Source organism: Macrotis lagotis, chromosome 1 (assembly GCF_037893015.1).
Source record: "Macrotis lagotis isolate mMagLag1 chromosome 1, bilby.v1.9.chrom.fasta, whole genome shotgun sequence".
Lineage (NCBI taxonomy): Eukaryota > Metazoa > Chordata > Mammalia > Peramelemorphia > Peramelidae > Macrotis > Macrotis lagotis.
Genome location: NC_133658.1, coordinates 520,821,663 through 520,849,484, shown reverse-complemented (window position 1 = coordinate 520,849,484; position 27,822 = coordinate 520,821,663). Strand labels below are relative to the sequence as shown.

Genomic DNA, 27,822 nt, shown 5'->3' with positions numbered 1-27,822 from the left:
AATAGGACCTAATTGGGTGATCACTGGCATGAACAGTGGCAAAGATGACCCTGATCCATGAGGCAATGCAGGATCTGTATCAAAAGTATCATCATCCACGCTATGGTCATGATGTTACCAGTACTGTTCTTATTCATTATCAGTACTTTATATTGGAATTCTGACTGTGAACTGCAAAGATTTGGCATCATCTACCACTTGGACTTAAGACACATTACTTCTGAAGTGGAGAGGCAAAGACTAATGTCTGATCTTCATTCCTTTCATATTCTGTTCTTCTGTCATACCTTCAAAAGGGCATTATATTGTTAGTTGTCATTTTACTATCTTTCTGCTTTTTTGTTCTTATAGTATTGTCTATGCCAGACTCATGCTTCCAATATTAAGAGTTATCTAGTAATGTCCCATAAGTCTTTTAAGTGCTAGAGATCTTTTAGAAGACCTTGAGGATCTAGTCATCAAGGAATTAGATATGATAGAAGCAATATCTTCCATATAGGCTAGACTAGTTTTAGGAAATGAAACCATATTTAGAATTGAATAGGTTATTTCAGAAGATTAAACATTGACTCAGACCAGTGATTCCTAGCGGCTTTATATACAAAAGCCAGGCAAGGGTGCCTTTCCCTCAGGCACCATATCCAATATATTCAACGACAGTGAAGGTACACTCACTACAATCAATGCTAAATTCTTCCTCGGTGTCTTTTGCCTTGGAGGTAACCCTTTAGATGATTCCTGAAAAGACTATAAGTTTCAATATGTAGAAGTAAGGAAGAATATTCCAGGGAAGGTGAGGGAATAAACTCACATAATACTATGTTAAAGTAACTGTGCTAAACACTTTATAAATAGTAACTCATGAAGAACAGCCTGTCTAACTGCATAGAAATGAGAGAGAAACGATTATGTCCAGGAAAAAGCACTAGTAGGTGGCACCCATTTGACTACAGTGAAAAGTTTATGATGGAAAGTCATACATAATCAGTCTGGAAAGATAGGCTGAAGCCAGACTGTGAAGAGTTTTTAAATGATGCATCTTATCATCAAAGAAACCACTGAAGCTTCTTGAGTAAGGAAATGACAAGCTCAAAAAAGTAATTTATCAATGTAGCAGCTGTGGAAAAACATGGACAAGAGAAGGAAGAGGCTATATTCCACAGAAGTAATTATGATGCTGTTGCAGTTGTCCAGGAAAAATAAATAATAAAAATAATCAAGACCTGGATTAGTTGTTTGTGGTTGAGTAGAAAGATTTGAAGGCTAATGATGTAATCAATAAATTGTAGCATTTGGTTGGGGTGGATATGTGATAGTGAAGAGCAAAGAATGACTACCAGGTTGTAGAAGTGGATTCAAAGAAAAATTACAGTGCCCCAAACAAAAAGTTTGGAAGATCACAGAAGAAGTACATTTCATAAGAAATATAATTAGCTCTGTTCTGAATCTATTGAGGGTGAATCATCAATCTACCTGGAACATGCAGATAAAAATGTCTCTCTGATATTTGGAGATATTGAACTGGAGTTCAGATAGAATGTATCACAGCAGAATATTAAAGCAGTCATAATATAATAAGGTAAAGTAAAGGATTTTCCTAGCAGAGAGAACAGAAGAAATAGAGGATTCTTTGAGGCAAAGCATTAAACAAAATTCTAATTCAATCAATTGGTTTTCAATATGACTATAGGAAGCGCAGTGGGAGCAGATGTGCAAGGGATGAGGGCTGGTGACAAAGACTTAAAAGCAGACTTTCAAATATTAAGCTCTTCAACCAATCCTAACAACATGCTCACCAACAATTTGCAATGATCATTAACAGCAGTATCTTATTATGAACAAAGATATTATATTATAGAACTAAAATAATGAGATAAAAGAAATAAAGTTGATGAGTAAAGAATCAATAAAAATAATACTCAGAGCAAATGAATACACCAACAATTAGCATACTCACCAGACTGATAACTACATCCACAATCTCTATAGTGCCACCAATCCTAAGATCTAATTCTTTTCCATGGCGTATTATTACCTAATTTTTAAGAAAACATGAAATGTTATGAGAATAAAACACTGTCTATCAATATTGCCTTTAAAACAATATTTCATAATGTTTAATATGAAAGAACTCAGGGTATCAGGTTACCTTGTAAATTCAATCTAATTTGTTATCACATTTCCCTTTTTAATTGATGCTACTTATAATTCATGTCTGTGAGAGAAGTCATAGTCATAGTCAGTTAGCATTTATTAGGTATCCAGTAAGTGTCAGACATCTATTTGTGAATAAGACAAGTCAGAAAGAAATGAAACACAGAAAAATGTAATGTTCCTATAGTCTCATAGACACCATCCCAAATTAAAATAGCTAAGGACTTGTGGAGCTACTTATTCATTTGACTATGCTTCCTTGATAAATTTCACCAAAAAAAATTATTCAATGTTTTCTTCAAAGTTAAACCAAATAAATACTTAATTTATCATTTTTCTTCCCACTGAAAGAAAATCAATATAATAATGATTTCTTAAAAATGTTGCATATCAAATCTAGTCAAATCAATGAGTATTTAGCAAACACATAATGGGTGCTGGGTGAATGTGCTAAGTACTGGTGATATGAAAAAAAGCTAAAAACAGTCTTTCCCAAATAAATGTCTATTTTAGCTCATGTGAGATGCATGCAAAGCACTTATTGAATTATCAAAATATCATTATATCTAGAACTGCAAGTGACTTCAGAAGTCATCTAGTCTAATCTACTCATTTTCCCATAGCCATAAGAGAAAAAGCTCAGGGCTAAGAAATCAGATGGAAATCTGGGGAAAGTGATGTAATATAAATGTTTCTTCATTCGTTCAACGAAGTAAATTTTATATGCAAAACAAATTTAGTTTATTGAAAATTTTTAATAAATAAGATGTGATTAAATATTCTTCTGACTGAGAGAAATGATTATTTCCGTCTTGTATTAATAACTAATCATTGAATCAGGACCAACAACTTTCTCCTTTTCTTCTTTTTCATGCAGAAATCAAGCAGTGTGGGAAATCTTTCTTAAAGGGCTAAAGGATGGTATTTCTCCTATTGTGTTTATTCAAACAGGTCTGGGATAATGTGGATTCTCCCTTTTGTCAGAGTAGCTATATGGAAATTGAGATCTTTCTTAAACCAAGATTTGGGTATCATATACCACAAAACCATCCTTGTAATATAACCCACCTCTCATTATAATATTCATTTTCTCATTAATTGTTAACCATTCAGAGTTGATTGTCATCTTCAGGAATACCCACTCTTCCAAGACATATAAATTTACCACCACTGGGAGTCTTTGGCATTTGAGAGTGCCACTGACATCTCTTATTAATGGCACTGTAGTCTTATTAATAAAATTATAACCCAGAAACAATGTCTCATAAATTTTTTAAATATTACATAATTGGTTGACTTATCATGCAATAATACCTTACAAAACTTTTCAGTTTAAAAACTACAACAATGGCCTTGGGCAAGCCACTTAACCCCATTGCCTTGCAAAAACTAAAAAAAAAAAATACAACAAAACACTAAAGGAACTTTTAATTTTTTGCTAAATGAGTCTGAAAGGCAGCATGATATACTAGAAAGAGATGGAGTCTAATGAACTTAGCTCACCGGATAGAGCAGTTAAGTGTTATAGTGGATTGTCCTGGAGTTAAGAGGACCTGAGCTCAAATGTGGCCTCAGACACTTGACACCAACTATTTGTGTGACCTTGGGTAAGTCACAACCCTTACAGCCTCACATCCAAGACTATCTCCAGTCTTTCTGATCTGTGTCTGGCCACTGGACTCAGAGGACTCTGAAGGAGAAAGTGAGGCTGATGACTTAACATAGCCTCCCCTCCCTCCCTCAAATCCAATTTATGTGCATGTCATGGCACCATATCCCTGACGCCATAGTCTTCTAGAGAACAAAGGACAAACATCATTAAATTATGTAGTCACGAACAAGAAAATCAATCTGCCTCTCCCAGATTCAGATACCTTTGCTAAAAATTAGGGTTATTTTACTTTTATTATCTACTTCACAAGGTTGCTATGGAAAAAAATTTGGCAAAACTCAAGTCATCACTGTTATTATCTTTTAATTCTGTACATGTAGAAGACATCGAGTTAGCAGACTTTGAACTAAACTGATAATGTGCATTGAAAGTGGATTGTTTAAATGAAGCTGGCTGCAGCCTATTTGTCAGAAAGAGTACAATATAAACAATAAAAAACTCATTACTTGACCTTTTTTAATTATTAAGATTCAAATGATTTCCAGTTTAAGCTTCATAATAATATTAATTATTATGGAAAGTTGAAGGATACAATTAAGTCATTTTTCCCTACAGATAAATAATCAACATACTGGTTTAATTTCTTTCTCATTCTGTTGCTGATTACCATGTTAAAGGTTAGCAATATACTATAACATTTCACAATTTAATAAAATCATAATCTGTCATGATAGAATTTTTTATTAATCTGTTCAATGTACATTTAAAAGGATTTTTTAAAGTCAAGGTAATTTCATTTCATTTATATAATTCCCAGAACATAAGGTAATAGAATGTTTCATTAGACATTAAGGTCATACAGATTTTCCCTGCAATTTATTCAGTAATTAAACAATTTAGAATTAACACAAAAGTATTGGGGACTTCACAGAAAAAAAGATCCTTCCATGCAAATTTTGTCTTTCTTTGTAGGCTCAGAGTTCAGTACAGAGCTGGAATATAGTAAAGCCTTTTCACTGGCAGATTGAATTAAATAATTTTTGTCTAGCATCTCTGCAGTTTCACTAAAAGACTATATATTCCACTCAGCGGCAATTGTTACTGATAGGAAGTGAACCAGTAGTGGCTTCTTCCATGAGAAAAGTTTTCAGATAGAGCAGAAAATGTTTCAGCTGCATCAGTCCAAAAAATACCTATTAAAGATCTAGAATCAGAATTCTGCTGCTTACCCTGGCTGAAGGAAGCCTATGGTCTTCTCTTGGGAAGCCTTAAAATTAAAAGCTCCCTACCCACTTCTTGCCCCTTCCTTCTTTTCTATGTCCCCCATTATTCTGAGTTAAGATTATAGAGTTGTCAATCCTAAGCATAGCGAGCAAAGAAGTGTAGTAAATGTCTCTTAATTAAAATTTCCTCTGGATGTTACTAGCAGTAACTATAGCTAAGCTTCACAATCTGGCAAGATCACCAATCAATGCTACTTAAAATTATTCCTGTTACAGTTCTCAAGTTTGCTCTCCTCTAAACTCTCAGCATACAAGTAAGACAAATACTGAAATCAAAACTCAAATTCAACAAAGCAATATTTTCCAAAATAGTTAAAAATAGCTCTTGTCATTCTGTAATAATATTTTAAATATCATAAATGAAAATTCTCATACCTTTGCTTTGGTATCAAATCTCTCTGAAAAATATGGTGTGCAGGCAATATCAAGTGAAGTTAGGCCTCCTACAGGTATTATGCCATGAGATGGAGTTATCTTAATGAAAGGCAGAAGCTCTTGGTCACAAATCTGAAATTTTAAATTTGTGGAAATGTTATCCTTTCAGATCACTATTTGGGAAGTTTTCCAAACTATTACTTGTTGGACTACATGAGCCAAGAAAAAAATAACTAATATAACAAATCATCACTTACAAACCATAAATCTGAATTCCAGTTCTGACAGAAGAATCCTTAATCAAGAAATATCAATGGTACCATTTTTTAATTCAAAGAAAAACACAGTATATGCATTTGGAAAGAGAAATTCAAAATTTACTAGAATTACTATATTATTATTTGGCAGATAACAAGAACAGAGTACCAGCTTGACATCTGTATTTGCAGAAAGTCAATGAAAAGAATATTTGACTTAAGATGCTAGAATTTCTGAAGATGAATATCTGGAATAACTTACTTAGCTCTCAAAGAATCCATTTTGGGCAGAATAGTTAACAATTATTAAAATTAACAAAACTTGAAAGATAAATCAAAAATTAGAGATTCTAAAAGATATCCTAACATTTTAAAAAAATGAATAAAAAAGATATCCTGGCACCATATATATATATATATGTATATATACATATATATATATATATATATATGAATCATACTTCAAATTGAGTGTTTAAATTTGTACACAGGATTTTAAATTTTGAATTCTATTTACAAGGTAAGGATCAAATATAGAAATTTGAGTAGTAACTCAATGGAAGAACCAAAGAAAGATTTTTTTCATTTATTATATAATTCAAACATTATCAATCAATAATCTTATGTTAAGTGCACATTTCTATGTATTTTCCTTACTCATAAATTTGTTTTACCTTAATTATGCTAAGGAGAAGAGAAAATTATTATTACATTTCCCCCTCAACATTTTTTCTTTTGCTGACTCAAAAATTGTAATTATAAAAGAGAACTAAACTAAGAAAGCTAAGAAACATCAAAAAAAGTTTACATCTAGAAGCAAAATGATTTTGAATAAGATTACAGAAATAATCCTTTGATTAATATGTTGTATTGGATTTTAAAAAAATATTTACTTTGGAGCAGCTGAACAAAATGGATAGAGCAAATGGAGTCAAGAGGAACTGAGCTCAAATCAAATCTCAGCTCAAATCTTGATACTAACTGTGTGACTCTGGGCAAGTCACTTAAGCCTGATCACCTCATATCCAAGACCATTTCCAATTGTCCTGATGCATATCTGGCCACTGGACCCAGATGCTTAGGAGGAGAAAGTGAGGCTGGTGACTGCATATTACTCCCTCCCTTAAATCTACTTCATGTGCTTGTCACGACCTCACCTCCCTAATATCAAGGTCTTCTCCAAGAATGAAAGACAAGCACCACATTTGTCTGCCCAACTTCTCTCTACCTCAGACTTAAAGCTCCCTTTTTCTTTCTGCCTTTGTTTCTCTTCCACTCATCCTAAATTAAGATTGCCAAATTGGCAATCCTATCAGTGAATTATCCTTATTCTCACTTAACAAGAATTAGAAAGAATCATAAGATTAGCAGTATAGTAATTGCCACACAAACTACTTACCTACAAACATGGGAATAAAAAAAATAAGGCCAAAGTCACTGTCTAGTTCTCTCTTTCCTTTGATACAAAGCAGATTGAGTTCCTTTTCAATCATTTTTTCTTTATCAAACTCTCTCTTTCTCTGATATCATATATTATATTATTATGAATATAAACATATATACAAATATTTATTAAGTGCCTATTTTGTGCCAGAGCACCATATTAAGCACAGGAGATACAAAGACAAAACAACCAAGCTTAAACTTATGTTTGCCTTAAAACTGTTTTAGGGCATATTGAATGTTCAAAGATAGTTAAATAGAATATATAAAAAGTAATTAAGGGTAGGGAGATAGAGAAGAAAGGCATTTGGCAATTGAATCATACAACATGAGTCATTTGATCAGAGTTTTTGCAAGAAGATGAAGATGCTCTATTCTGAGCACTAGATACAGATTGTGAAAAAAATCAGAGGAATGAGAAATTGGATGTTATGTACTAGGAACACCTAATAAGACATTTTTGTCTAGAGAACACAGAATGGGTGAAGGAAAATAATGTTTAATAATCCTGGGAAGGTAGATTGGAGACATATTTCAAGGGGCTAATAGACAAATTTAGAAGTAAAAGGGAGCCACTGGAGATTCTAAAGTAAAAGAGTGGCATAATGCATACTTTAGATCTTATCATTCTGGCAACGATTCAGAAAATGGTTCAGAGAGAGGGAGAGAGATTGAACACAAAGACTACAATTAATGGATCATTGTCATAGTCTAGAAGAGACTAAAACCCTGGTTTTTAGACTCCTTTGAGAGGAGAGAAAAGGGTAAAAACAGATAGCATTAACCTATGTTAATATTAGAGGTCAGAGAGAAGGATGATCCCCAAATCTATATCAAGACTAATGTCCCTAATGAGTTTGTGTCCCATATTAGGAACACTCTGTTGCACATTTACTTAGATATGCCATAGTCATCTCAGACTCAACAAATCTTTTCCACAAAACTCATTCATTTTTCATATTTTCCTGTTTCTTTCAATGGCACCACCATTCTTTCAGTCTTCATAGAATCAAAACCTCAAAATCATCTTCAGTTTTTCACCCTCCCTCATCCCACCTATCAATTCAGAGTCAAACCTTGAGATTTTAATATCAGATCTCTTCCTCTTCTTTTATCACATATCACCCTCCCTACTAGTTCAGATCCTCATCAGCTCCCATCTGCACTATTTCAAGTCTTCTAAATTTCCTCTCTCATTTATCCTCTACACAGCTGCATAGATCTAACCATGTCAGTTCCTACTCAGTAAACTCCAATGTCTCATTCTCTCAAAGAACACATATAAATTCTTTGTTTTAGTATTTAAAGTCCTTCACAAGTCAATTCCAATTTAGCTTTTGATCCTTATCATACATTATTGCCTTTTATACTCCCTATGGTCCCAGCTAAACCAGTCTTTTTGTTATTCACAAATAACATAACAACACCTATTTCTTTGTCTTTATACAAACTGTCTCCAGTCTCTGGAATGTATTCCCCCTAACCTATCCCTTTGGGAATAGCTAGTTTCCTTTGAGAGTCAAGCATAAGTACTCCACTTTCTACAATTCCTAGTCCCTAGGATTTTTAAATTCTGCTCATACACATTTTCTTCAGTTTCATTTTTTGTTTCTGTATCATTATCCCTTAAAACAATTTCTGCCACAGAAAAGAACCTTAATTAGATGTAGATTTGGAAGTAACCTGTATAGAGGTTAGACTTAAATCCATGGGAAATGAAGTCACCTAGAAAGTGAATATATAGAAAGAAGACAAGAGGACTCAGAACAGAGTTCTTAAGTCTACCAGTATATAAGGCATAGAACAAAGAAGGTCATCTAGAAAAAGAGACTAAAAAGGAATAGTCAGACAGGTAGAATCACTTGGGTGATGAATAAATTCAAACAGTTTCTCAACTCACACTCACTTCTCACACTTGTCCAAGAAGACAATGTAAGGAAAGAGAATTAAAAGAATAATTTTAAATTGTTTGTTTGCTTGCTTTTTCCAAGTGGTAAAAAATTATATAAAATGGGGGCATCTCGGTGACACAGTGGATAGAACACCATCCCTGGAGTCAGGAGGACCTGAGTTCAAATGAGACCTCAGCCACTTAATAGCTGTGTGCCCTTGGCCAAGTCATTTAATCCCATTGCCTTACAACCTCCCCCCTGAAAAAAGATTATGTGGAATGAAAGAAAGATAAAGAATTGTACTTTGTAAAGATACAAGAACAAATTAAGGATTTTTTTTTTTAAAAATGATTATCAGGTAAGATTTAATACTTGTGTTTTATTTATTTATATTTAATGTATTTTATACACACTTTCTACTGGTGAAGGCTGAGGTTGCTGAATTTCTTGTGATCAAGAGTTGTGAACTTAGTGTGACTGAAACCATCGGCTATTCACACACATTAATTTTGGCATCAATGTTCTGAGCATCTTGTCCTAGGGAACCACCAAGTTACCCAAAGAGAGACAAATCATTCCAGGTTAGAAGAAAAGGGAGCATGTTAAAGCTTCCATGGAGATCAGTATTGGGGTTGGACCCATGAGTGGTCACAGTACTTGCAGCCTGAGGAAATCTCCAAAAAAAAAATAAATAAATTAAGATAGGAGTAATCTTAGCATGTTTTCAGACAATGTGAAGAAACTAGTGATAAGAAAGAGGATGAAATTAGCAAATAGAGGTGAGAGGGATGCAATCCAGTCCATAAATAGAGGTGTTGATGTTTGAAAGAAGAGAAAACATCTTTTTTCTCTAAGTCTGGAGTAAAGGAGAAGAAAATCGGGGTTGGGAAGGGGATAGATGATATTGAATTGATTTGAAGTATAGAATTAGAGAGAAGAGGGAAATGACAACAAATAACATTAATGTTTTTCAGTGGTGAGATACTCTAACGAGAATGGAATTGAATAGTGATGATGATATTAATGACAATAATTATTAAGCACAGCTTATGTGGCAGATACTGTACTAAGTACAAGGAAAACAAAAAAAGGTGAGACAAATTTTACTCTCAAAAAATTCTTATTTAAGCTAAAGAAGACAATACATTTTCCATTTAGGACAGTTCAAATAAGCAAATGGAAAATCTATTGTTCTTATAATACAACAAAAGCATGAAAGAGTAGGTGATGAGGTCCTGGGATTCTTAGGGAGACAAGGCAAGACAGATGACAAAGGATAGAAATTACTAGGGATCTGGAGGGGACCAGATGCACAACCAGTAAGAAGGGAAGATCCTCATTGAATCTGAATGAGAGATGAACTGGGGTGTTGGAAAAAGAAGTCCCATGATGGTCAAATATGCTCTTCTGAGAAAGGGAGGGGTAGAAGTGGTTCAGGTAGATTGAAAAGAAATGAGGAGGCTTAGAACAGATGCTGAGAGGAATAAGTCATTCAGGGAAGAATTTAAAAATTATTAATGCAAAAGTTGAATAAATATCATCAGTTCTACCAAGGTCCCTTTCGATGTTTTGTTTTGCTTTGTTTGGGGGAAGGGGAGTGAAGCAGTACAGAACTGAGATTTACAATTTTGAAATCTTTGACTCTTTTTTCTTCCAATTTTTCCCCTAAATCCTGTTCCTTGCTAAATTTCCTCAATTCTACCTCCACTACTTTTCTTAAATACAGACTGCTTTTCTGTCTATTCATACAGTTTATGGCCTAGTTCTAGTTCTCATCACTTCTCACTTGACTGGATTACTGCAAATAGTCATTTAACTGGTCTCCCTGCCTTCAAGTCTCTTCCCTATCCAATCCATCTTCCACCAAGTTATAAAACTCCTCTCCCAAAATCACAAATCTGATCATGTCAACCACCCTTCTCAGAATTCTTCCAGGTTTCTCTGTTGCCTTGAAGGTAAAATGCAAAATCATAGTATTGTTTTTAATGTCATTCTTATTATAGCATCATTCTATCTTTCCACATATTATAAATTCCTTTTACATATTCTATAATTTGGTTAAACTAGTTGTTCTGTCACCTACCTCCATGTCTGCATAAGTGATACCTCACATCTGAAATTTACTCCTTCCAGTACACAGAATCACTAGCTTCTTTCAAAGCATTCAAGTATCACCTTTTAACTATATGAAACCTTTCCTATCTCCCCCATGATCCTCTTCCAAATGAAACTACTTTGTATTATTTTGTGTGTACTTTGTATTTACTGATATATGTATTGTACCCTTCCCCTTTCCTGAACCTAAGTTTCTCAAAGGTAGAAATTATTTCATTTTTGTCTTTGTAGTTTAAGAGCTTAGTTCAGCACATTGTACAAGATAGTCATTTAAAAAATATTTGCTGAACTGAATTCAGTGATTTGCATGGACCACAATTGAGAGTAGGACTTGGAAATAGCGCTTTCACCTTAAGTCAAAAATGTCTACTGAGCTCAAGAGAGGCAGTTTAGGAAATAATGGATCTAAAAAGCAGATTTAACCTAAATTAGAGGTTTCCTGTCAGCTTGCCTAATGTATTTGTATCTCAAAAGGGTGATGGCCCCTGAGGTTACGTGCTGAAAGAACTATGACTTCTTTTTAGAACTAAAAAGCATTATCAGTAGATGACAGCAGAGAGTAGAGAGGACTACAGGAGAGCCAGCTGACCAGTGGGAGCCTGTAGAGGATCAAGTCTCCCACTGAGGACCAGAAGACAGTTCAAAGGAGAAAACAGTGCACTTTGCAAACACAAGAGCTTGAAGCGTTATGGTACCACCTGAGCAGCAGAGGACCTCAGTAATTCTGGGGCAAGCCAGCTTACTAGCAGTAGACCTCATTTGAGACAGAAGGGTTCCACCTCACACCCACTCACCTACCCACTCTCCACCATGTTCACATTTTGTTCTGGCTGCACCTATATTTTCTGACCACATCTGCCTATGCTCACTTTTGATAATCAGGAACAAGAGAATTGATGGGAGAAATGTACCCCAGTATGTACGAGGAAATGTTTCCCTTGTCATTTGTTTTTGCTCTACTGTTTAGTTAAATATCTTTTACTTTGAACCATCAATTGGACCAGGTAGCCTCTGAAATTCAGGACAACTCTTGAATTCTAAGAATAAGCAAATTCAAACCCAAGCTTCTCCTGATTCAAAGTTCACTGTATTTCTTAAAAAAAAAATTATTAAGAATAAAATTCCTAGGGGCAGCTAGGTGGTACAGTGGATAGAGCACCAGCCCTGGAGTCAGTAGAACCTGAGTTCAAATCCGACCTCAGACATTTAATAATTACCTAGCTGTGTGGCTTTGGGCAAGCCACTTAACCCCATTGCCTGGCAAGAACTTAAAAAAAAAAAAAAAGAATAAAATTCCTAGAATTCACATAAACATTTTAAATTAATTTTAATCTACCTTAAACCCAGTGAAAAAAATAGAACCAATAATCCTACCTTGAAGGAAGATTATTAAGGTGTAAAGATCACTTGCCTTGAAGTAAGCATGATAGAGACCAACATTTTGCAGAACCGTTTTCTTTGTTGTTGTTAAACCTTGAGAACAATTCTCAAATAGTATATGATGACTCAATAGCACAACTTTAGCAGGAATGATCTAATATTAATATGAAGAAAAGTAAAAAAAAGGAAAACAAGTAAATTCCTCTCAATCAATATAGCATATATATATATATATATATATATTAATCAGACATTTCCCTCAAAAATAATCATGATTCATTAATATATGATATGTATTAAAGCAGAGTTATGACTAAAAAGAAAGATTGAAACCAAATAGGTTGAGAGGCAGTGTGGTACAAGGAAAAATGTATTGTGTTTGTAATCAAAGGATCTGTGTTCAAAGCTCAACTCTAACATTTAATTGAAGATGGCTGTGACTATCATCAAGTCACTTAACCAATCTCATAAGGTTTCATCTATAAAATAAAGAGGATTAGACAAGGAAGGGAGGGGGAGGGAGGAAAGGGGAGGGGAAAGGGAGGAGGAAAGGGAGGGGAAGGGTGGGGGAAAGGGAGGGGGAAAGAGAGGGGGAAGGAGGGGAAGGAGGGAGGGAAGGAGGAAGGGAGGGAGGGAGGAAGGGAAGGAGGAAGGGAGGGAGGGAGGGAGAAAGCGAGTGAGAGAGGAAGGAAAAAATTCTCAAAACAAATCTAGCTTGCAAGCTTAGGTAATTGGAAAGACGGTGCCCCAGAAAATAATAGGAAATTTAGCTAGAAAATGAGTTTCGTTTGCATAGATTGAGTTTAATATGTCTCTGGGACATATAGTTCAAAATGTCCAATAGGCAGTTGGAAATGTCAGCTAAGAGAATAGGAGAGGTTAGGGCTGGATAAATAGATTTGAGGATTATTTACAAAGAGATAACAATTAAGTTTTGGGGAGTTAATGGACTGTAGTTATTGAGCAAGACATACATTTTTTAAAATGAACAATATGACATAGATTGAGGGGAGGGGATTGACTAGTTATTTGTGTTATAAGGTAGGAACTTAATCTGAAGAAGAAAGCATCAGGGGAAGTGTTGATAGAAATGCAGAAAAGGAGGAAAGATAAAATATCAATGAAATATCTTCTTTAAGAAGAGAGCAGAAGGAAGGTTTAAAGGAGACACAGATCAGAAAGGCAATGATTGCTATAGTACTATCATGTCAAATTTGATATATGCTTTTTAAAAACTGATCATGCAGTTTTTCTAAGTTTGATTTTCACATGTAATCCCCTTCTCTTTTTCTGGATCTTTTTTACATGGAAATTAATGCTCATATCTGTTGAAGCTTACCAGGTCCATAAGAAAAAGTTATCTAGGAAAAAAAAAAGTTAAGTGATTTAAAGATTCCCAGTGCATAGCTAAATAATGTGGTAGTGAATATAGTACTAGTACTCCAGTCTCCTGAATTTAAATTCACAGCTTCCTCTATGACATTATTCCTCTGTTTGACCAGGTTGATCCTTGATTGACAGGCACACAATCTATAACTGAGTTAATATTCAAAGCATTTCTAGTTTCACAGGATCTGTCATTGACATCATCTTTACATCATGATGAAGCATTGGACTGGGTGTTTTGTATGCACAGGTATATTTTCATTATAGATACATATTATCTGTGGGTTTGTGTATGTAAATAACAGAATTCTGGAGACCATTGTCCACTGCTTATCTACTGGGTCAAAGAAAACCTGATTAGCATTTCTGTATTCTTAAGGGCCGGATGAAGAAAGGTCTCTATGAGATGGCTGAGGTTGAGGCAGCCCACCAGTCTGCTTCTGCAAATGTGGCTATCTGTGGCCCCTCTTGACAGCAAAGTGACAAGATGAAAAGAAAAGACTGCAAATTAATTATGGAACAGCTAATGAGTGATATGGCTATAGTTATGCATACCTATTGCCAAGTATAAACTACTGACATCCAAATATTCCCTCGCTTTCATTACTACTCTCTGGGAGGGCACTGAACTATATTTCTAATCTGAATCTGGTTTCTGGAGTGACTTTTCATTAGTTGGTTTTTATATTTTAAAATTTTTCCTGTGATTCTCCAAATTCAGATACCTCTTTAGGATATTGCTAGCTTGTATGTGTGTCCATCCTATGGTATTCATTGCAAGTAAGGGACAATCAATTATGTAACAAGATTTTTAGGAGAGGATGGATAATGAAAGCTAAGAGAGATGTGACTGAAAAATATGGGAACTCACAGCAATACTTTTGACCTATTTTATAAGTCCTCAACAGCAGAGAAAATGATTTGGGGATTCAGAACAAGTAAACTTAAGTATTACTTGAGTTTAAAGAAACCTAAGAAGGAAAAAAAAAAGAAGAAAGTTGGAGTCCCACTTTTTTGAAAACAATTCCCTCAAGTACTTTCACTACTTTTTTTTCCTGAAAATGTTTAATGAAATTCCACTTCTGAAGAGGACTAAAGAAAAAGCAATGCATGATTTCAGTAGATGAGAATCAATTAATCAATCAATAAACATTTATCAAGTGCTTTGGGCTAAGTTCTGGGGATATAAAGAGAGGAAAAAGAATCCCTGTCGTCAAAGAGCAGTTTACAATTTTAAAGGGGAGATGACATAGAAATAAATATATATATATATAAAGCAAGCTATATACAAAATAAATTGGAAATAATTATTAGAAGGAAAATATTAAAATTAAAAGAGTTTTAAAAAGTCTTCCAGTAAAAGATGAGATTTTAATTGGGATGTAAAAGAATCCAAGGAATTCAATAGGCCCTTTGGAAGAAGGAGAGAATTCTAGAAAAGGGGGGGGGAAATGCTAGAGAAAAATGCTCAGAATCAATATGTGGAGTCACTTAATTGAAGAGTATGTTGTAGGGAACAAAGTTTAAGGTGACTAGAAAGGTAGAAGATGAAGTAGCTTATTAAGGCTTTAAATGACAAACAGAACATTTAGTATCTTATCCTGGAGGCAAAAGAAAATCATTTTAGTTTAATGTATGACATCAGATTCGAAATCCCATCCTCCTGAATTAAAGGCCAATGCTCTATCCACTGTGCCACCTAGCTGCCCTGTAATTTATTGAGTAATGACAAGATTGGACCTGTATTAGGAATGACATTGTGGATCACATAGGAATGTGAACCAGCAAATAACAAATCTACTAATAATAAACTCCAACTAAACCCTGCACAAAAGGTGGATATATCAATGAAAAGGCATTACCTTCACTGAACAATCTAGCCGCACTGTGTTTCCATTACACACTTGAAGGAAGAACTGGCCTTTTTCTGGAGAGCTGTAAGTTGCTTCCCAGGTCACTTCACAATCCAGTGCTGAGTATCCTTCTACAGTACCTGTATATATAGTATGGAAGGATAATTAGCTATTAACCACTACTTTTGTTTTCTTATTTTAGTTTTCAATACTAAAATTCATAGGATTTCCAGAGTTGAAAAAGAGATGAGGATTCCACCTAAAGCTGTCTTTTCTAACTGAAGAGGCCCAAAATGACATCACTATTTCAGGTCAATATATTGTGTGTCCAACTGTGCCTGATCAAACCAGTATGAGCTCCAAAGGCTCTATCATGGCCCATGTGAACATTTGGATTGAAGATATCTCTAAATTTGCACACCTTACATTTGTTTTGCACTATTGCAAGTTCTTTTTTACTCATAAAGCACAGAGCCTTCTTTGATGTGGTCTTGTGCCAGGGTCTCCCATGTCTAACAATTAATTCCTAAATTCTTCAGATACTTTTAAGTGTATTCTTGTATTGCTTCTGACCACCATGTGAGCACTTGCCCTGTTTGAGTTCTCCATAAAATAATCTTTTTAGGCAAACTTTCATTTGGTGTTTAACCAATGTGGCCATTCTATACGAGTTACATTCTCTGCTGTAGAATTTGAATGCTTGGTAGTTCTGCTTAAGAAAGGACCTCATTCTCTTTATCTTACAGGTGATCTTCAGAATCCTTCTAAGATAATTCAAATTGAAGTGATTCAATTTCCCCAGAATGGTACAGGTAAACTGTCCAGCTTTCATAATCATACAACAATGAAGTCAATGGCTCTGTAGATCTTCAGTTTGAAAGGCAACTAATAGCTCTTTTCTTCCACACTTTCCTTTGCAGTCTTTTGAGCTAGCATAAACTTTACCATCTATGTATATATTCCTTGAAAATAAACTGTCAAGGTAAGTGAACTTGTCCACAACTTTCAAAATTTCTCTATTTGCTGTAACTGATAGTTGCATATATGGTTTGTATAATTCACTAGCTTTGTGATCCTGGGCAAGTCACTTAACTTTGTTTACCTCAGCTTTCTCATCTGTAAAATGAGCTGGAGAGGGGCAGCTAGGTGGCTCAGAGGATAGAGTACCAGGCCTGGAGTCAGGAGTACCTGAGTTCAAATCAGACCTCAGACACTTAATAATTACCTAGCTGTGTGGCCTTGGGCAAGCCACTTAACCCCATTTGCCTTGAAAAAAAAACATAAAAATAAATAAACTACTACTAAAAAAATGAGCTGGAGAAGGTAATGGCAAACCACTCAGTATCTTTGTCAAGAATTTCCTACCCTGGGTGACTAGGTGGTGGAGTGGATAGACCACCAGCCCTGGAGTCAGTAGTACCTGAGTTCAAATCCAACCTCAGACTCTTAATAATTAACCTAGCTGTGTGGCCTTGGACAAGCCACTTAACCCCATTGCCTCCCCCCACCAAAAAAAGAATTTCCTACCCTGGACAGTTAGGTGGTGTAGTGGATAGAGCACTGACCCTGGAGTCAGGAGGATCTGAGTTCAAATTTGACCTCAGACACTTAATAATTACCTAGCTGTGTGACTATCACTTAACCTCATTGCCTTGTGAAAGCCAAAAAATAAATAAATAAATAAATAGATAAATAAATAAATAAATAAGGAACCTCCTATCCCTCCCCCTTAAAAATGGGTCTCATGGATCATGGAAAATGACTGTTTTGTTCATCTTGAAACAAAAAGTCATGTCCCAATCTCCCTTGTAGCCTTTTTAATTAAATAATTCACCATCAATGTGGTAGACCTTGATGCCTTTTTTGACCTTTTTGGAGGCATCTAAAAACATTACTAAAAACATCATACTAAAAAAGCATTGGAAGCAAGCACAAAGCCTTGCTTCACTCCTTTTGTGGTGGGGAAAGTGGGAGAGCATCATCCATGATCCAGACCCTATAAAAGCATGCCATCATGGAACTGGCATACAATCCTGGTTAAATTCTCCAGGCAACCAAATTTTACCATTATCTTTCATTAAAAACTCACAAGTGACAGTATCAAAGGCCCTAGTCAAATCAAGAAATATTGCATACAGACCTCTGCTCTGCTCCTGGTTTTTCTCTGAAGCTATCAGGTAGTAAACACTATATTGACCATTCCTTGGTATTTCTAAAGCCACACAGGCTCTCTGGCAGATGACTGTCTTCCAGGTAAGAATCAGATTATTAATTAGGACTTACAAGAACCTTGTTGACAGTGATTAAAAGAGAGATACTCTGTGATAGTCCAGGACAATCTATTTCCTTTCCTTCATAGATATGGACAGTGAAAGCAGCCTTGAACACCTGTGGGATAATCTCCTCTTGCCACATAATCTGGAAGATTTCAGTCAGTTATTGTATGAGCAGTGAACCCTCTATCTTATAAATCTATGCTGAAATACTGCCACATAAGAGGAGTCTAATGGCATTCAAAACCGTTTCTTCAAACTGTACATATTCTCTGATTCAACAACACCACTAGGTCTATGTCTCCAAGAGATCATAAAAAAAGGGGAAAGACCCACATGTACAAAAATATTTATAGCAGCTTGCTTTATAGTGGCAAAGAATTGGAAATTGAGAGACAATACATCAATTGGGAAATGATTGAAAACATTACAGTATATGAATATTATGAACAGCCAGACTTTAAAAAACCTTGAAAGATTTTCAAAAACTGATGCTGAGTGAAATGAGCAGAACCAGGAGAACATTTAATACATAAACAGCAACATTGTAAGATGATCAACTAAAATGAACTCAGTTCCTCAATGATGAAGGACAATTCTGACAGGCTGTTATAAATGCCATCTACATCCTGCGAAAAATGGAGTCTGAATATAGAGCAAAGAATACTATCTTCACTTTTTTTTATTTCTTTTATATTTTTTCCCTTCTCTCATGGTTTTTTTCCTCCCTTAGTTCTAATTCTTCTTTCATAACATGACCAATATGGAAATAAGGTACAACATATCAGATTGTTTTTTGCCATAGGGAGGGGGAGAGAAAGGAGGGTGGTAGAAAAATGCAAAAGCTTGCAAAAGAATGAATGGAGGGGCAGCTAGGTGGCGTAGTGGATAAAGCACCAGCCCTGGAGTCAGGAGTACCTGGTTTCAAATCCAGTCTCAGACACTTAATAATTACCTAGCTGTGTGACCTTGGGCAAGCCACTTAACTCTGTTTGCCTTGCAAAAACCTAAAAAAAAAAAATGAATGGGGAAACTATCCTTGCATGTAATTGGGAAAAACAAATTTTAAAAAAAAACCTTTTAGTTTTGTCTAGAAAAGGATTGAATTCAACCTGAGATAAAGAGTTGGTTGATGATAGTCTTTTGAGAACATTATGGAATTGTTCATTCCATCTCCAGTATCATGTCCTTATTACTAATCAATATGACTAGGGACAACTTGGTGGTGCAGTAGATAAAGCACCAGCCCTAGAGTCAAGAGGACCTGAGTTCAAGTCCCACCTCAGACATTTGACATTTACTAGCTGTGTAACCCTAGGCAAGTCACTTAAACCCAATTGCCATGCCAAAAAAAAAAATGTGGCTGCATCCTTGCTGAGTAGTTGGGATACACCAAAAGTCTTTGACCCCTAAACAGCCCTCAGAACATCATAAAAGTGCTGTAGATTGTTACTATCAGCACAACACTGAATTTCATCTGCTTTCTTACTGAGTTAAGAATCCTGCATCTCTTAAGTTTCACTTGGACTTTACTTCTGATGGAGTTAAATTCTGCCTCCTTAAGAGAAAGAAACTATACTGCTGGTAAACTCTGTGAAGTTTACATTTTCATTTAGTAACTTCTGAATTTTCCCCATCGTTGTTATCAAACCAGTTCTGATGTTTTTGAGAGTTCTGTGCTGTACAAGAAATCTCTAAAAGTTGCCAACTTTTTTTTTTTGCTCCATTGTTGGCTCAGTTTTCTCTTCAAGTTAACAACAATCTGTTCATGCGTGGAGAAGTGTTCTAATCTACTGATAGTCTTCTCACCCTGGAGCCATCTCTTTGTTGAATGTGAATGCTTAGCTTCCAGAGGATAAGGATAAGATCATCATTCTCGCTTCTTGTTTGTTGTTTCTGCTTACAATAATTATCTATTAAATGTGTATGCTTGTGAGGGAACATCCCTCACAAGTTTTATTGCTTTAAAGCAAACAGAAGACCAGATGGGGGTGATATGCACAAGTCTTCAGCAGCAAATGATCCCCACTATAGCTGTTTCTGATTCCATTCCTCCCCAGGATTCCTTGCCATGTCTGATGGTCTGTGTCTAATCTGAAATTAATGTCACCCAGAATCATAAGTTTGTTTTCATTTGGCATATTAATGATGAAGGTGTCCAGTCCTTATAAAGTTTTTCTTTGCACTCATCAGGGGTCATCTTAGTGAAAGCATACTCATTGATGACAGTGGTGTGGCATTTTTTCTGCAATGTAATGAATTGCATTATCATCATCTGGTTGTTCATTCCTTTTGGAAAACATACAAGCTTGTTGACAAGATTAGGTCTGATTGCAAAACCTATACCAGTTTCATGGCCCCATCAATGTAGTCATTCCAAAATACCATGTATCCAGCTGACCATCATTTACTACCTTTGTTTCACTCAGGGCTATTATTTAGATGTAATACTTGCTGAGAGTTCTCTTTCTACAAGAGCTGTTTGTCTTACAGTTCTACTGGATTTCATATTATCTATAAGAATGCACATATTTCCTGTACCAGTGGTAAGTGAGATCATCTTTACAAAAGTTATTATACCTTTTTGTATTTCAGTCACATTATGGGCTCACCATCTACTATGTTGAGCAGGTCAGGGTTGGTTAGGTGAAGCTGATAATTTTTAGGACACCTTTCCTAGCCCCTTTCACAATCCTTAAAAAAAAATCTACACAGATATCTGGGGGCTGCCTAATCCCACTATTGCTTCAGTCCAGTGAGAAGACAACCCTATGACTTGGGTTGCTTGTGTGTATACCAGTGTGTCCATATCTGCTCCTTCATCATTTGCCCATCATCAAAGGATTTCAAGGTAGGTTCAAATGACAAAATGAATTGGATTTAAATAAGGCAGAGTTTTGTGAAATCATTTAACCTCACTCTTTTTTCCAGTCATCAAAGTCCAGTGGCAAGATAAAAGTAAAGATAGCTGAGAATGGCTTAGGATGAGGATGACCCTGACATTATTGCTGTCTAGCTAAAACCTCAGTGTGTTCCACAGTATCTGTTTCCACCATCTTCATGACCCATTGGAATAAAGTGTTTATATCACCTATTCTACCAGGAAATGCTTGAGGTAGATATCCTTCCAAATTCACTGACACATTTGAGGTCCCTTGATTAGCCCCAGCCCATCTGATGAAATGGTTTCACTAGAGTGAGACAGCTGAGTTTCTTAGAGCCACAGGTGAGAGTAGCAGGTGGACACCAAAAGTAGAAAGCAGCCCTAAAATTCTCATGTCAGAGGTTAAGGGTCATCCTTTAGCAACCCATACACCCAGCATGCTAGTTATACTTTCATACAAATGCTGGGGGGGGGGGGTATATTAATCACCTAGAGATGACATGGTACAGTAGGAAGAGAGATGACTGGAAAACCAAGATGGAAATGTCAATTTTGATACATACCCAGTCTGAGAACCTGGGTCAGGTCTTAATTTTTCAGTGCCCTCAGGCAGTTTTATAAGACTAAAATATTTTGGCCAATCTGACTAGGTAGAGAAAAACTAAGCCAATCAATAATTCCCCATGCCAATAAAATCACAAATGAAATCAAAAGAAAAAAACTTAAAAGCATAGGTCCAAGGAAAGATGATTAAGGCGCAATACAAGAAATCTCCTTCTATTTTAATGGGGGTTGGGGAGAAGGTTACTACTCTGTTTCCTGTCAATCAACTAGTTAGAAATATACCTAACTATAATATGATATAATCCATACATCCCACTTTGTCCACAAAGATATTGTGAGAGAAATCAGGCAAGTGCTTTGCTGACGTCCAGGTATATTTTTCCACTAACCTAGTAATCCTTTTAAAAGAAGATATGACCTTATTCGTTTGTGGGATGTATATATTGATGTTAGTGACTACTGCTTTCCTTTCTAAATACTAACAAATGCCACTTTAATTATATGTCCTAGAATTTTTCCAGGAATCAAAATCCATCTCATTAAGGATGAGATGAAGAATGTCAATCAACAGGAAAACTGAGGAAGAGAACAAAAGACAAACTTTGATTATTATCAGCCCTAATTGATATTTGCCCCATCAAAACTGGGATCAGAAAATGACTGATCACTATCAGAGATTCATTACCAAAGTTTAACTGTAATATAGATGCAATTAAATACTGAGAATCATAGAATCTTTCAGAAACAGCAAGAAGATTAGAAGACCATATAAACTCTTCAAAATTTTAAAATTGAGAACAAATACAATAATTTATTTTTCTTTGAATCTTTCTTAAGGCCTTGAATAGTGATTTGTATTAAATAATGAATAAAATATACTTAATAAATACTTAAGCACTTATGAACTTTATAAGCTTTAAGAAAAATTAAGATAGGGTGTCAAAGGATGAAAAAATTTTCTGGATTTTATTGGTTTAGGAAAAATAGGTTTTTCTTCATATTCAATTACAAATTCATACTAAATTCCTTATTCTCTTCAGGGAAATTCCATTAAATAGGAGTCATCCTATTAGCTTTCCTAAGGAAAGCTTAATCTGTAAGGAAAAAATGGACCCTGACTTTAAGATAGAGTATCATAACATCTGTTCTAAATCAAAGAACAAACCAACTATTAGCAATTGTCATATATTTTTAATATTGGTTTTCAAACAAATAAACAAAAATAAAACACACTCTACCTTTAGCTGGACGTATATAAAATGCAATCCCATTTTCTTGGATCAGTGGTTTCCATTTAAATTTAGCTGCACAGTTTTGGTGATTATATAATCTGACTGTCCCCCTATATCCTGTTTTTGCCAAGAAGCCTCGAGTAGGTCTTAGAACCAGTTCTTTAGTTGATAGCTCAAGAGCCACAGGCATTACTTCTGCCTTTACTAGGATATTTCCACTGGGAATATTGTTTATGGTGAAACTGAAAGACCTGTAATGTATTTAAAAAATTCCCATAATGCATGTATTATTTTACTATTGAGATTCAAGTTTATATATAAAGGCATATAACATGGAGCTCCACAGTAAATTATTTAATAGATAATATTCCTAGAGTTACTCAAAGAAAAATATTTGCATTAAAAGTACCATTAAAATGTTACACAAAAAAATTGGGTATTGTATCTCTTGCATTCTTGATGCTTATAAAGGGAGTGGAGAGAGGGAGAGAATTTGGAACCGAAAAATTAAAGTTTAAAAAAAAAGAAATACTATACAAAAGAATCAAGGAAGCATATAGGCAGCCATAAAGATAGACAGAGACAGACAGACAAATAAGATCAAATTAAAATCTCTTAGTTTGAAAATCAAAAGTATTTGACCAAATAAATCAAGAAACAAAAAGGCATCTTACTTCCAAAATGTCCCCAGGGTGGTCTTCTCAAATACTATTGGAATGCTTGTATTTGATGCAGGTGGAACCACATAGGACAATGGATTTGTATTCTTTAGTTCTTCATGATCAATTTCTAACCGCACCACAATATATAGAGGCAGATTATTTATAACATGCACTGGTTTAGTACATAAGCAATTCACACAAATATCACCAAAGTTAAGGACAGATGGACCTGAAAGAAGGAGAAAATTATAAAATGCCATTTTTTAAATTGCTTCAGGTAAATGCAAGCAAATCTGATCATTTGATTTTTCACTCTGAGGCTGTATTTTTTTACTCTAATTTTTAAAAGATTAATTCTGTTTTCATAACAGAATGTTAAATGCAACATATTTTTATCCACTAAAATATCTTTTTTTAAAGTTTTTTTGCAAGGCAGTGGGGTTAAGTGGCTTGCCCAAGGCCACACAGCTAGGTAATCATTAAGTGTCTGAGGTGGGATTTGAACTCAGGTACTCCTGACTCCAAGGCCAGTACTCTATCCACTGCCCCACCTAGCCGCCCCCCACTAAAATATCTTAATAATGCTAATTACTAAAATGTATTAAATAAAAATATTGGGGCAAGAGTAGTCGCTGGGATTTCATTATTCCTTTTGTGGAAATTCTCTACTAATGCAGATCATAATTTATTGGCACAGAGAGTAACTCTGGGCAGTAAAAATCTAAGTGACTTGTCAAGGATAACAAAGGTAGCATGTGTCTGAGGGAAGACTTAAACCCATGTCTTCCTAACTCTTAGAACCAGTCCTTTCTATATATGACTTCAGAACAACTGAAACCTAGGAAGGACTTTAGCTTTAAAAGACCAAGGTCTTCCATTTTATACAGGACCATCACTAGTTGTCTTATCTATTTCTTGCCACTGGACTCTGATAACTCTGGAGGAAAGAGGTTTGGCATAGCCCTGCCTCACTTAAATACAATTCATTTGAAAGTTAAGATATCATCCTCCTGGTGTAATTAGTCCTAGTTAAGAATGAAAGATGAACAACTATGCCATAATGCTTCTCATTCAATATATATAAACAACTAAATATTAATCATATAAACAATTTGGTGATTAAAAAAAAGTAGCTACACAACTATGAGGAGGAGTTTCTTTAATAAACATTGCAACACCCATGTGTACTACCAACATTTAAACTGTCACTTTTTTTGATGCAGTTTATCTCTGTTAGAAGTTGTTAATGAGGAAATTTCTGTCACTAATCTAATTTTAGCTTTAATATTAGACAGATAGCCTGTCGATGTACCAAGGAATGTATATGCTATAGGAAAAATCATTTTCTGTAACATATATATCTACTAAAGTTTCTTTTACTCAACATTTTCATTGAAAATTTTCCAAATATATCTCCCTGATTAAATGCACTTTATCAGATTCTTTGTCAGCTCCTTAAAGGTAAGGACTGTCTAATTGTTATCTTTGTATTTCCAAAACTTAATACAGTGTCTTTAGTCATAATAAGCATTTAATCAGAACATTATAGATTTAGAGCTGAGTCTGATCTTCCAGGTTATCTGGTCCAACTCCTTATTTTACAGATGAGAAAACTGAAACCTGAAAATTTTAATTGACCTCTCAAGATAGCAAGATTGGAATTTAAATCCAAGTCTCCTGATTAGAAATTCAGTACCCTTTCTAATACCTCACGGGACATCCCCATAAATATCTGTTGATGAATATATCAGTTTTCAGATAACTAAAGCTTATACTCATTAGTATATTGATAAATGTTTTACAAATGACTGAGGAGGGAAGTGAATGCAGGACACACTCTTAAGTTTATTTTACAACATTTTCTCCATAACTTTCTTAAATCTAGACAGCCAACAAAATGATAAACTGAGCCTTTGTAGCCAATTTTGAGACCTAAAAAATTGCACTGAAAAATTTAATAATCTGCCATTCAAAACACACATTGAAAATTATTTAACTTGTTCTTGATGATTGCATATCATCATCATGGACATCAAATTTTCTATTCAGCTTTAATATAGTGATATCTATTTATCATAAACTAAATACCACAATGTAGTTGTGCCTGTTTTCTTATCTGTTTTTAATAATTTTTCTATTCCAATCTTGCTTTTGATCTGATAGTATATTGGACAATCCCTGGTCCTTCAATCCTCTTTATTGTACTAAAAAGTCATCTAGCAAAATATTATTTTTCTTGTGGTTATGTATAAAATATGATTAAATCAGGTATTGAATGAGGTCATAAAGGGCATTCTATCAAGTAAAATGTGTATTAGTGTATGGATTTTAAGGTCTTTATTTAGACTGCTAAGGTTTCTTTCTTATTTTCTTAACTTAGGCTGAAAAGATTACCTCTGGAGAGGTAGATCTCCAGAAAGTGCTTTTACTATACCACATAGACTGAGATTCCTATATAATACAGTTTGCCCAGAAGGGAGCTGTTAATTCTATTCCTGGATCAATTTTATTAAAGGGCTCCTACTATATTAACTAAATTCTTATTTATACTGAAAATAAAGTGCTTTATTTTATCAATATCTGCAGTGCTGGTTGAATCAAATCAATTTAATTTTAAAAATTCAATATAATTTTAGAACATTTCAGTTAGTATATTTCTGTTGTTTATATATGATAAAAATGGCACTAATATTAACTAGATGAAAATCTTTTGGGATTAATGGAAAGTCTTCATTATGGAATATCTTTTTAAAAAATTTTAGTTTTATACCTTATAAGTATATACAGTAACTAAAAGTAGGAATAGTTTGTTAACTAATAAAAACCACTTGGCAGAAATGATGTAATATATGAACAAGACAAGATATAGTAGGTGAAGTCTGATAAACCATGAGAGAAGGAATAAGGAAGAGGCAAAAAAGGTTTAGATTTTTGCAATCCTCAGAGACAGCAACAACTGTTTGTATTAGGACTTTAGGAAGAAGCACTAACTCTGCTCTATCATAGCTTGTGGTTAATCATGGTTCAAATATAATGAATGTTCAGAGAATGTTCAGAGAAAAAGCAAAGAAAGACATCTCAAAAGAGAAAACAACCTGCTGGATAAAAGGCCTCTATCAGAATGTGATCTATCAGAAGTGATAGTCTAAGGCACAGCGAACACTTGTGACTTGTATCTACTTAAAGATTCTTTCACAGGGTGGTTGTGAGTATCAAATAAGATTATTTGAGTAAAAACAGTCTGCCAACTTTAAAGCACTTAAGTAGAAATGTAAGTTATGATTATTATCATTATTGCTCAAATGAATCAATGATTTATAAATGATATTGTTTACTCTAACCATAAGAAACCTAATCTAGGCACACATTTCTATCCTGGGCAAGTTTTCTCTAAATTCTCTCCTAAGTTTGATTGGTTTCCACTATGTCATGTGTCTAAATATCCAAGCTATATACACAGTGACATAGAAAAAAGAGTAAAGTGAAAAAAACTGGTAAATTCCAGGAGACAGTATATACAACAAGAGTTATTTAAAAAAAAGTCATGATTTCCAATGTTATTTGCAAATATGTGGATAATAAGTCAAGTGAATCCTAGTGCATGAGCAAATCTGATTGCATTTGAGATTCACAAAAAAAAATATGACTGTAGATGGATATGTTCCAAGAAAACAAATTTTTATGTGTTGGAGTAAAATTGTTTATCAGAAAGATAAATGTATAATAGAAAATCCATAAACCATGGGGAAGATTAACATTTGGACAAAGATTGAGGGAGAAAAAAAAAGGAGAAGCAAAATTATGAACCACCAGGCTTATCACCTAGCCCTTAGACCACTTAGTGAATGATGGATTTGGGGGCAACAGATCTCATAAACATTATAGAATATGAATGAGGAAATTTCAGCCAACCAGATTGTTCAAAAATTCTCTCTTTCCTAGATAGAGAGCAGTTGAAAAATCTTGACTTGCTTTAAAGACAATTTCATTCTTCAAAAGTAAAATAAGCAATGAAGGGGGCTGTTATTTGGTACTTGATTATAACCAACAATGAAAAATTGACTGGCCACTTAAGAGATAGGAACCTTGGAAGGAAGTGACAATATCTTTATTTTTTAATTTTTTATTAAGAATTTAAAAGCATCAAAAATAAAACATTTAAATGTATAAAGATTAGAAAAGATCATTATGTGAAGCTATACAGTGAGGTTATTTTAAATGTTTATTTAAATTAATATCCTCTTTAAGAAGTTTTCCCACTTATCTGTTTCTTTTAAACTTTTCTGTTTTGTATTTTTTCAATGTTTCATTAATGACCTTTTTTGTGTCACCATTATAATCCACCCCCTCCCATAAACACACATGCATAAACAGTCTAACACATACACACACACACACACACACACACACACACACACACACACACTCCATCCCTTGTACTAAAGTCCCTTCAAAAT

The 27,822-nt window shown here is 34.6% G+C and overlaps 1 protein-coding gene across 1 annotated transcript in view; it reads right to left on the bottom strand.

The window, feature by feature from the left end:
- Positions 1 to 27,822, bottom strand: part of CFAP47 (cilia and flagella associated protein 47) — a 931,170-nt gene that overhangs the window by 814,902 nt on the left and 88,446 nt on the right. The window contains exons 14-19 of the mRNA XM_074210630.1: positions 23,378 to 23,594; positions 22,710 to 22,954; positions 15,760 to 15,890; positions 12,543 to 12,665; positions 5,425 to 5,556; positions 1,958 to 2,035 (exon numbers count right to left, since the gene is read on the bottom strand). Coding sequence (XP_074066731.1) covers positions 1,958 to 2,035; positions 5,425 to 5,556; positions 12,543 to 12,665; positions 15,760 to 15,890; positions 22,710 to 22,954; positions 23,378 to 23,594 — 926 coding nt within the window. The remainder of the gene's footprint in view (positions 1 to 1,957; positions 2,036 to 5,424; positions 5,557 to 12,542; positions 12,666 to 15,759; positions 15,891 to 22,709; positions 22,955 to 23,377; positions 23,595 to 27,822) is intronic.